At 39.2% G+C, this 12,333-nt stretch overlaps 1 protein-coding gene across 1 annotated transcript in view; it reads left to right on the forward strand.

The window, feature by feature from the left end:
* The first annotated feature begins 804 nt into the window (after positions 1 to 804).
* The window catches only part of HIKESHI (heat shock protein nuclear import factor hikeshi), a 49,930-nt gene continuing 38,401 nt past the window's right edge, over positions 805 to 12,333 (forward strand). Inside the window, exons 1-2 of the mRNA XM_040489562.1 lie at positions 805 to 1,019; positions 5,287 to 5,524. Of these exons, the coding sequence (XP_040345496.1) occupies positions 990 to 1,019; positions 5,287 to 5,524 (268 nt within the window). The 5' untranslated portion in view covers positions 805 to 989. The remainder of the gene's footprint in view (positions 1,020 to 5,286; positions 5,525 to 12,333) is intronic.

The raw sequence follows: 12,333 nt of genomic DNA on the forward strand, positions 1-12,333 counted from the left end.
GTGAAAGGAGAATGCGAATTGGTGTCAATCAGTACTTGATGCCAGTTCTTTTGGCTATTGGTTTTCATTTCCTATGAATCTTTTCTGCAAATGCACATAGAAAAAAATAAGACATTTAAAAACCCCATAAATTAAGCGCTGCCACCTATTGTTTTTATACATACTAACTCATTTAATCCTCTCAGCAATCCTATAAGACAGGTACAATTATTATTCTTATTTTACAAATGGGGACATAAAAGCGCTAAGTTACAAAGTTATATAGTATCTTGCTTACAGTCTTACTGAAAATAAATGGGGGAGCTAAGGGAAGCTGAAACGAACAATAAAGCTGCCAATAAGTACTAAACAGCTGATTAAAAATTAGTATTTTTGAGATACCGTGTAGCAGAAAGAGCTGATTTGGATGAGGACTTGGATTCAAGCTCCAACATTTAGTGCTGTGTAAAGATTAGGGGCTAGCTGGTCACCCTGGGCAATTTCCTGGCATACCCAAAGGGAGACAGTAATACCTACTTCATAAGGTTTTTGCCAGGATCTAGTGAAGTGATTATTGTAAAGCGCAGTGTAATCTCTACATGTCACAAAACAGTGAGAAACAACCACCCGCCCGCAGTTCGGGAATTTGGGATCTGGACAATCCTGAAAAACATGCCCTAGTGACGCTCCTCCCGGAAACCGGAAACCGACGCAGGTCCCTCTGGGATTTGTAGTCTTGAACAGGCTCTGGCATGATTTTCTCCCTTAGTTGGGGAGGCTGGTTGTAAGCCCCGGAAGTACTCGTCGCCCGAGGGGCGTGCTGGCTAGGAAGTGGGGTCAGAGGCCGAGCGGGGCAGAAGGCGTTCCTGCCACTGGCCTAGTCGCTATGTAGTGGAGGGGCAGGCGTCGTCCCGCATGTTCTGGAACGTTCTTGGGCTCGACTAGGGCAGGAGCCCCAGGACTTCTAGTTGCCGGCTTCGGGTCCCTGCCGGCTGAGCGGAGTCGCCGCCATGTTTGGCTGCTTGGTGGCAGGGAGGCTGGTGAGGATGGGGCCGGGTGGTATCAGGAAGGGGGCAGGACACCCGAGGGCGAAGCCCCGGGAAGGGGAGGGTGCTCCGGTGCAAGAGATGCGGGGAACCCCCCTAAGTGTTCTTTCCAGCTACATATTAGGGTGGAGAGTGGGTGTTGGGGTGTTCGTTCTTTGCCCTCAGCTCTGTTCAGTCATTTAAATAGTAGCCACGTTAGCTACCATTTATCGAGTGTGGATTATCTATATGCTTGGCAATGCACGCCTTTTGTCCCTTTCTCATAATTTCAGCCTTCTAGGTAGCGCTAATTTGGCACTTCACATTTAACCCTCGTAACTCGTGAGATAGTTATCATAATTTCTGTTTTGCAGTTGAGGAACTTAAGCTCAATCGGCAGTTTATTTAAAAAAAAATTTTTTTTAAACGTTTAACAGAGAGAGACAGAGCATGAATGGGGGATGGTCGGAGAGAGAGGGAGACACAGAATCTGAAACAGATTCCAGGCTCTGAGCTGTCAGCACAGACCCCGACGCGGGGCTCGAACTCACGGACCGAGAGATCATGACCTGAGCTGAAGTCGGATGCCTAACCGACTGAACCGCCCAAGCGCCCCTCAATAGGCAGTTTAAATACACGCCTGAGCTCATAAAATAAGTTGGAGAAAAACCTGGCGTTTGAATCTAGTCTGTAACATACTGTTTCTAAAAGATTAAGGTACCGGGGCAGTGTATATACCTTTTCGGGCCTTTTGGAAGGACCCCAGTAAAAATAAGCTTACGGTAATTGGAAGTTGGCTGATAGAAACACCTAAAACTTAAGTGTGAGTCATAGCTGAGGTACCCCAGAAGGGTATGAGCTGCGAAAATCCTTACTGGTCCAAAGAGATAATAACCTCCCTTGACAGATGATTAGCGTTAAATGAGATCAGCACCTAGAATTGTTCAGGAATAATCTGAGAATAATCAAGAGAATGAACCTTGCTTCCCTTAGAAGCCACCCAGAAATCCACTTCAGACTCGACTCCTTTCACCCAGAGTTCTTTTTCTTTCTTTTTTTCTCCCTGCTTAGTTAAGTTTTGCAGCCCCTTTGTTGAATTAAAATTTTTACCAACTTTTGATAATTTGTTCTGTACATTAAGAAACCACAAAGATAAATTGGAGATGACTAGCCACAGAAAGTTTATTGTCAGTCTCTTGAATGACTGGGAGGCCACTTTTGGTGATGTTGGTAATTGGTAATATTGGTGAGATAACTTTGGATTGCTCCCTGCTGTTGGCAGGGAAAGTGAAAGGACCAGCCTGGGGTGAGTGTGGGACTTGTATGAATGAGTGTCCTTAATGAATGGTATTTAAAATGTGTGTATGTGTTTTGTTTTTATTTAAGTAACCTCTCTGTCCAACGTGGGTTTCACCTCATGACCCCGAGATGAAGTCACATGCTTTAGCAACTAAGCCACGGAGGTGCCCGTGTGTGTGTGTGTGTGTGTGTGTGTGTGTGTGTGTGTGTGTGTTTTAAAGAAAAGCACATAGATCCATGTATCTCTCACGTTGTCAACTGATTGGGGAGGACATTTAATTATAGCAATACCTGTGTCTACTTACCTAACACCTAACCTCTGTAATGGAAATACAGTAGAGGTTTCTTTCTTTCTTTCTTAACGTTTATTGTTATTATTATTTTTTTTTTTTTGAGAGAGAGAAACAGTGGGGGATGGGCAGAGACAGGGAGACAGAATCTGAAACAGGCTCCATCCTCTGAGCTGTCAGCACAGAGCCAGATATGGGGCTCGAACTCATAAACTTGATCATGACCTGAGCTGAAGTCGGAGGCTTAACTGACTGAGCCACCCAGGTGCTCCTCCAGTAGGGGGTTTCTTAAAGATAAGCTTTTTGGGAGGTGTTTGACTCTTAGTTAATCAAAGAACATGTTAATCACAATGAAGGGCAAATAGACCTAAAGACATCCAAAACTTAACTTCATTATTCTCTAACCAGAAACACCCACTTAACCTAAAATTATGAACTCAGTTTCATTCCTTGAAAATTTTTTCTTAACTAAAAGAGTTCTCTTTCCCCTAAGGTCAAGGATTAGTGTGTCATAATACAGATTTACAGAATGGTGCTTGTTAGAGTTGACATTTAACAAATACTTGTTTTGCCTGATGGCTATTTCATGCTTTGTAAATACCATAATTTCATATGTTTTTTTAAGATTATGTGCATGCCAAAAACTGGTGAAATTGAATTTAATACTAATACAGGCAGTTTGTCTTTATATTTATGTTTTTCCTTTGTTTTGTTCTCTGTTTAAACTGGACAGTTTTTAATAGGGTTGGAAAACTTCAGAAGAGGAAATCGGAACTTGATTTTAAGAACATTCATGCTAAAAAAACAAAAACAAAAACAAAATAAAACCAAAACAACAACAACAACAACAAAAGAACATTCATCCTTCATCTCTTGGGAGTAAATTTAGGACAATTCATATTAGATTATTGATAACATGTAACTAAAATTTTTTAAAGTTTCTTTGTAGGAGTAGCTAGGATATTATAAAAGAAAGAAAGTAGTGGCACCTGAGTGGCTCAGTCGGTTAAGCGTCAGACTTTGGCTCAGGTCATGATCTGGTGGTTTGTGGGTTCGAGCCCTCTCAGGCTTTGTGCTGACAGCTCAGAGCCTAGAGCCTGCTGCAGGTTCTGTGTCTCCTTTCTCTCTCTCTGCCCCTCCAGCCCCCCCCCCCCCCAAATAAGTTAACATCTTAAAAAATTAAAAGAAAAAATAAGCATTTTTGTAACAGCAAATACTAGCAAAGGAAAAGAAGTTACATTCTGGGTAATAAGAATTGACCATTAAGAGTCTTAAAATACTGGTAGTGATTCAGATTTGGTGTTTTGGTCAATAGAGTCAATGGCCATAGCAATTAAAAAGAAAACGAAAAAACGTTGTATCATGTTAACTCTTGACGCCTATCGACCTGAGTGCCCTAGAATTACTACTTTTTGCTAATGGATGTGATATGGCAATTACCCATAATTTTTTTGAAGTCGATAAAAGAATTTTCTCTGTGGAAGTAGATTTCTCAAACTTCAAAATAAGATAAGATCTCATTCTAGAAACTGACATTCAATTCTAGAACAGAAAGATTATGAAATGAGTCAAGAGGAAACTTTTACAGGTTCCCACTTAGCACATTCGAGGTAGAATTTTTGCATTTTATGTACAGTTGATTTTCGTTGTTCACAATAATTAGGTTCTGTGAAGTCATTGTGAACATTGATTTGGTAAATAATGAATTGTTTCCCCTAGGGGAAATACAGGGTTAGGTTTCTTTGAGCCTCTGATGACAGTTTTTATCAACTTATTATTACATAACTTTGTTTTTTGTATGTTTCTGTTTAAAGGCATGTTATTTAATATGTGTTGTTGATTCATTAACATTGAACTTAACAGCCAGTAACACCATAACTCATTTCTGAATGAAACTTATGTAACATATTTTCTAAATAAGGCACATAACAACCTTTTTGGACTTAGGAATACCAGCCAGCATTTCAGTGTGGCCATTTTAAATATCAGAATCACCAACAAAAAGCAGAAAATACAAACATGGCAGTAAATTGATTGTGAAAAGGACACTCGTTTACAGTATGAGAGCTGAAACAAGAAGGCACAGCTAACTTTTTTCCACTTCAGCTGGGAACATGTGCATTAGGCAACTCAGAATTTTTGCTGCTCTGCCCATTAACATGTCCATGAATGACCACCATAGGGTGATGAATATTGATTTTGTGCTTGGAAATAAATTTTAGTGAGTAGACAAATTCGCAAATATGGAATCTGCAAATAATGAGGATTAACTAATTCCTTCTGGATTGCTTACCCATTTTAATTTCCTGAAGTTCTTTACCTTTATACTAGAGGATAAGGCTTTGGTGGTGTGGTATTTTCAACAGCCTTTCATTTCTGTAACATACTGAAGCTATAGTAATTTACTTGTGTAAGTAAATTCCTTTCAGGGCACTTCAGAAAGAATTTAGTTATGTTTTTTAAAGGTTACACTCATTACATGATCATTTTAAGGCTGAATATGTATATATTTGGATTTTCTTTTTAAATTTAACACTTTGGTATATTTGGAAATTCCATATAGACTATCAGATTAACCTGAGGTTATACTGGGTATAATGTCTATAATTGCTTATACGTGGTAACAAGCAATACTGTAAGTGTTCTAGAAACTCCTCAAACTATTGAACTAAGATGAGTTTCTTATTTTCTAGGTGCAAACAGCTGCACAGCAAGTGGCAGAGGATAAATTTGTTTTTGACTTGCCTGATTATGAAAGTATCAACCATGTTGTGGTTTTTATGCTGGGAACAATCCCGTTTCCTGAGGGAATGGGAGGATCTGTCTACTTTTCCTACCCTGATTCAAATGGGATGCCTGTATGGCAACTCCTAGGATTTGTCACAAATGGGAAACCAAGTGCCATCTTCAAAATTTCAGGTCTTAAATCTGGTAAGAATAATATTAAAATAATTTCATAATTAAGCTGTTTTCTTAATAGCATGACATAGGATATGGCTCTTTTTTTTTTTCATTATGTTTTTCTGGTTGCTAAAGTGGTATATTATTTTTAAAAATTCAGATGATACCCAGAACATTTGGAAAGTAAAAAGCAAAGGACCTCTTTCTTGGCTCTTCACATTTCCATCCTCTGTCCCAGGAGAGAACAACTTGCTGTTGTTACCTTTGTATGGTATATACTTCTGTAAAGGGATTTTATTGGGTGTTTTAATAAATAATGACAAGGCATCTCAGAATTTGTGATATGCATCTGTGTTTTAAATAGACAAAGCAAGTAGACGTGTTTATGAAATAAAATGAGAGTTCTCTTTTTTTTAAATGAAGATTTTTGAACTTTTAGATTTGATTACCCTCCAGTGTTTTTCTCTTGGTTGTACTGACATTGCAGGTGTCAGAACTTACAGGGGCATAATCCTTGCTTTGATGCTTTGAAGTATTTTGGAGAAATGTGAGAACAAAACTAGATTAGGTGCTATTTACTGCCACTGAATCTCCGGTTCCCTTGAAAATCTAGATGAAAACAGACATGAAAATTCTTAGTACATTCTTCTGTCTATTGAGTCCAAGGAAAAATTATATTTAGGCAAAATATTTATATATTTAACAAACATTTGGGTATATACTATTAAGATTTAAAGATAATGATTAAGTTCTTGGTGGAGATGACTCATATTCTTATAAAGGAAGATAGTTTTGTAGACCAGTAATTAGAAGGGTGCAGTGTAATAGTGGATGTTTTTACAACGTGCTGAGAGAGAATATACAGGGGAGCAATTAACTCTCAAGTGGATTGGGGAAGGTTTCCAGGAGGAGGTGATATTGGGACTCTTGGGAGGAGAAGAAGTTTGTTAGGCCTGTGGGAGGCCTATTGGACATTCTCTTCTAGGTGGAGATAATATGTGTATAATGGAGAAATTTTGAAAGCGTGGTGTGCACAAAATGGTACAAGGGTAGGATAGGCAGGCATGGATCAAGAAAAGCTTTATGTATCATACTGACTCATTTGAATTTAATAGATTAGCAATTTTAAATTTTTTTTTTCAACGTTTATTTATTTTTGGGACAGAGAGAGACAGAGCATGAACGGGGGAGGGGCAGAGAGAGAGGGAGACACAGAATCGGAAGCAGGCTCCAGGCTCTGAGCCATCAGCCCAGAGCCCGACGCGGGGCTCGAACTCACGGACCGCGAGATCGTGACCTGGCTGAAGTCGGACGCTCAACCGACTGAGCCACCCAGGCGCCCCAGATTAGCAATTTTAAATGGACTTAGAACACAGGCCTATTTGGTAGTATTAAAAACATATGTGTGACATAATGTAAATACTCAAAAGTTTACATGTACTCTGAAGCCTATCCGATTTCCCTCCCCATAAAGAACTGCTCCAGGGACACCTGGGTGTCTCAGTCAGCGTCTGACTCTTGATTTTGGCTTAGGTCATGATCCCAGGGTCGTGGGATTGAGCCCCATGTTGGACTCCATACTGAGAGTGGAGCCTGCTTAAGATTTTCTCTCTCTTTCTCTCTCTTTCTTCCTCCCTCCTCCCTTCTTCCCCTCCACCCTGCTTGCTCTTATCTCTCTCTAAAGTAAAATGGGGGGGAAAAAAAAGACCTGCTCCTATAGGTATAGAGGAGCCGGTAAACAATTTTGGGTAGGAGAGGTGATATGATCAGGTTTTGTTTTTAGCCTGGGGGCTGTGTAAAGAATGAACTGGAGCAGGTCTGGACAGATAATGGACAGTTAAGTGCTGTTATTTTATGTAGTTGGAATTCTACAAGAAGCAGTGGGAGAAAGAGAAAGAAACAGAAGGTAACAATATTTAAAGCTAAATTCTGTTTAGAATTAATGATAAATACTTATCTCTAGATTTAAGAAGCAGGACAAAATCCCTACAGTCCTTCTCAACTGGGGTTCCATGAGATAATTATGCTAAATCCTAAGACAGTGGTTCTTAAAGCATGATTACCTGACCAGCAGAATCAGCATTAGCATTAGCATCACCTGGGAGCTTGTTAGAAATGCAGATTCATGGCAGGACTCCAGACCTACTGTGTCAGAAACTGTGGGTGAAGTCCAGTAGTTTATAGTTAAATAAGTTCCCCAGGTGTTTTGTATGCTACAGTTTGAGAACACTAATGTCTCATACATTTAGCATGGATTTAGTTCTGAATAGTCTTAGGGAGAATTAAGAAAATAGCCATTCTCAAATCACTTTTTCTCTTTTATGTGACTGTGCCTAAAAATAAATGAACAATCTGTAAGTCGAAGGAATATGAATGGACAATTCAGTACATCCTCATGAAATTTCTGGGCCTTTACTGGAAAGAGAAAGTAATAAAGGAACCAGAGAGAAAAGATAAGTTATTTGTAACTGGATGGCAGTTAGTTTAGCAGACTTATCATGAGTGAATAGAGGCCAAAACTAATAGATTAATATCTTCGAAGTGCCAAGGAAACATAAACTAACTCTCAAAACTTTGAAGTAATGAAGAAATAAATATATTGAGTTGGAAGTGGGGAGTTTACTACTCATAGACTATTACTGAAAGAACTATTGAAGTACTTGTACTTTATAGGAGAAAATTGAACCCACAATGTAGAAGAGCATGCAAGAGGCAAAGTTAAAGATTGGTAAACATGTAGACTAATCTGGCAATGTGATTGTATAAAACAACACAATAAATAACTTAAATGCACAAGAATTAAATACCATACTAGAAAATAATGCATAAGACGGGAAGGGTAGTGATCTGAGTTAAAGCTTTCTGAGTTCTTACTGTTTAGAAGGGATAATAGTATTGATTCTACTTTCAGATAATCCTGTTAAAATTTAAGGAAAAGTTAAATAGTAAAAGCGTACTATATTAAAAACAAAATAAGATGGATGAAAATAATTTCAATTATGTCAATTATCAAAACAAATGTAAACAGGGGCGCCTGGGTGGCTTGTCGGTTAAGTGTCAGACTTCTGCTGAGGTCATGATCTCACAGTTGGTGGGTTCGGGCCCCGCATTGGGCTCTGTGCTGACAGCTCAGAGCCTGTAGCCTGCTTCAGATTCTGTGTCTCCCTCTGTCTCTGACCTTCCCCACTCACACTCTGTCTCTCTCTCCCTCTCAAAAGTAAATAAAACATTAAAAAAATTAAAAAAAAAAAAGAAATGTAAACAATACACTTGCCAGAGAAAACATGGAGGCTCCAGGATGGAATTTTTTTTTTAATTTATTTTTTAAATTTACATCCAAGTTAGTTAGCATATAATTCAACAATGATTTCAGGAGTAGATTCATTAATGCCCCTTACCTATTTAGCCCATCCCCCCTCCTACAACACCTCTAGTGACCCTCTGTTTGTTCTCCACATTTAAGAGTCTCTTATGTTTTGTCCCCTTCCCTGTTTTTATATTATTTTTGCTTCCAGGATGGGATTTTTTTTTTTTAATTTTTTTTTTTCAACGTTTATTTTTGGGACAGAGAGAGACAGAGCATGAACAGGTGAGGGGCAGAGAGAGAGGGAGACACAGAATCGGAAACAGGCTCCAGGCTCTGAGCCATCAGCCCAGAGCCCGACGCGGGGCTCGAACTCACGGACCGCGAGATCGTGACCTGGCTGAAGTCGGACGCTTAACCGACTGCGCCACCCAGGCGCCCCGGATTTTTTTTAAAAAAGCTGCAAACAAGTAATTATGTTGCTGCTTATGAGGAATGGATCTAAAACACCTTAACACAAGGAACCAAAAAAAAAAAGTCACAATTATATTAATTTTAAGAAAAATTAGACTGAGACAAAAGCATTATCAGGGTTTAGAAGAAGATTCATTAAGAATGAGAGAATTCATTAGGAAAACTAAAATATTTTTAGGAAAAGATAAGTCATGTATTTGTATGTGTAACTTCAATATATATTTTAAAATTGACATTTATTTATTTACTTATTTTTTAAGTTTACAATTATTTTTAGTAATCTCTACACCCAATGTGGGGCCCAACTCACAACCCAGAGATCAAGAGTTGCATGCTCTTGGGGCACCTGGGTGGCTCAGTTGGTTGATTGGCTGACTTCAGCTCAGGTCATGATCTTGCGGTCTGTGAGTCGAGCCCCACGTTGGGCTCTGTGCTGTCAGTTTGGAGCCTGGAGCCTGCTTCAGATTCTGTGTCTCCCTCTCTTTCTGCTCCTGCCCCACTTGTGCTGTATCTCTGTCTCTCAAAAAATGAATAAACGTTAAAAAAAAAAAAAAAGAAAGAAAAAAAAGAAAAAAGAGTTTCATGCTCTTCTGACTGAGCCAACCAGGTGCCCCTAAGAAATTGACATTTAGAATGATAGATGGTATTAATATTTTATTTAACCTCTCTTGATAATTAATACATCAAGTAAATAAAATATTAGTAAAATGGAGGATTTGAATAAAAGATTAACAAGCTTGAGCAAATGACATTTATAGAACCCTGTACCTAATAATTAGATTATACACTTAAAAAATTTTTTTTAAGTGTTTATTAATTTTGGAGAGAGACAGAGACAGAATGCAAGTGAAGTAGGGTACAGAGAGAGAGGGAGACACAGAATCTGAGGCAGGCTCCAGGTCTGAACTGTCAGCCCATAGCTCGACCTCAGGACCTCAGGAACCATGAGATCGTGACCTGAGCCAAAGTTGGACACTTAACTGACTGAGCCACCCAGGCACCCCAGATCATGTACATTTTTAAGTACAGAGAACATTTATGACATTTGACTACATACCAAGTCATGAAGCAAGATGCAGTAAATGGCAGATAATAGGTATGTAGCCTATAATGCAACGTAATTACAAATCAAAGGATAAAACATTGTTAGGTTTTGAAATCTTCCCTTTTGCATGTAGCTGTCAGGGCCCAGATGGTTTTACAAAGTTCAGTTAAACCATTATGAAACAAATTGTTCATCTTATATAAGCTTTCAGAGAATAGAAAGAGATGGTCACCCAGGTTGTATACATATTTTATTAATGTTTATTTATTTTGAGAGGAAGCAAGCTGGAGAGAGAGATTGTGAGGGAGGGGCAGAGAGAGAGGGAGGAAGAATCCTAAACAGACTAAGCTGTCAGCACATAGCCCCACCCGGGGCTCGATCCCACAAACTGTGAGGTCATGACCTGAGCTGAAATCAAGAGTTGGATGCTTAACTGAGCCACCCAGGCACCCACCCAGCTTATATTTTTAAGCTGGTACAATCTTAATACCAAAAAGGACAAGGACAGTATGAAAGAGGAAATTTGGCCTCTGTCAATTTTATTTATTTAGGATTTTTATATCAATGTATATAAAATAGTTACAAAATGAATTCAACAAGATATCTTTTCTTACTTTTCATGGTAGAATATTAAAGCGTATACAAAAGTAGACCAGATGGAACACTGAACCTCTCTGTACTCATCACTCAATTTCAAAAATGACCAATTCATGGACATTGTTATTTCTTTTATATTCCCACTCACTTCTCCCTTGTATTATTTGGAAGCAGATTCCAGAATCGTAACATGTAGTCTATAAATAAATTTGTATGTGTCTTTAAAAGAGGTCTTTCAGGGCGCCTGGGTGGCGCAGTCGGTTGAGCGTCCGACTTCGGCCAGGTCACGATCTCGTGGTCCGTGAGTTCGAGCCCCGCGTCAGGCTCTGGGCTGATGGCTCAGAGCCTGGAGCCTGTTTCCGATTCTGTGTCTCCCGCTCTCTCTGCCCCTCCCCTGTTCATGCTCTGTCTCTCTCTGTCCCCCAAAAAATAAATAAACGTTGAAAAAAAAATTAAAAAAAAAAAGAGGTCTTTCTTTCTCTTGCTTTTTATTTTATTTTATTTTTTTTTTTTTTTCAACGTTTTATTTATTTTTGGGACAGAGAGAGACAGAGCATGAACGGGGGAGGGGCAGAGAGAGATGGAGACACAGAATCGGAAACAGGCTCCAGGCTCTGAGCCATCAGCCCAGAGCCTGATGCGGGGCTCGAACTCACGGACCGCGAGATCGTGACCTGGCTGAAGTCGGACGCTCAACCGACTGCGCCACCCAGGCACCCCTCTCTTGCTTTTTAAAACAGAACCATAATGTTGCTATCATGTCTAAAAACAAAGGATAATTCCTTAATATGGAATTCAATGTCTAGTGTTCAGATTTTCAGTGATTTCAGAAGCTTTTTGTTCATATATTTTAAAGTTGTAAATACTTTCAATCAACCTTGTATATTGCAACTGGTTGATCTCTCAAGTATCTTTTTTTTAAATTAAAAAAAAAATTTTTTTTTTCCAACGTTTATTTATTTTTGGGACAGAGAGAGACAGAGCATGAACGGGCGAGGGGCAGAGAGAGAGGGAGACACAGAATCGGAAACAGGCTCCAGGCTCTGAGCCATCAGCCCAGAGCCCGACGCGGGGCTCGAACTCACGGACCGTGAGATCGTGACCTGGTTGAAGTCGGACGCTTAACCGACTGCGCCACCCAGGCGCCCCTCAAGTATCTTTTATAAAAATTACAGGTTCAGTGTATTTTCTGTTCTCTATTTCCCGTAAATTAGTTGGATTTAGAGGTTTGATCAGACTTCATTTGAGATTATTTAAAAAAAAATTGTTGGTAGGATTATTACAGGTGATAGTATGTTCTTTGATCAGGAAGCAAGTAAAACTTTGGATTGCAAGTAACTTTTTCTATGAGTGTTCTGCAAGATGAGCAAACATTTCTAATAAATTTTAACTGAATAAAGGAGTGATGTTTTGGAATAT

The sequence above is a fragment of the Herpailurus yagouaroundi genome, unplaced genomic scaffold, assembly GCF_014898765.1.
Source record: "Herpailurus yagouaroundi ecotype Mexico unplaced genomic scaffold, PumYag 180, whole genome shotgun sequence".
NCBI lineage: Eukaryota > Metazoa > Chordata > Mammalia > Carnivora > Felidae > Herpailurus > Herpailurus yagouaroundi.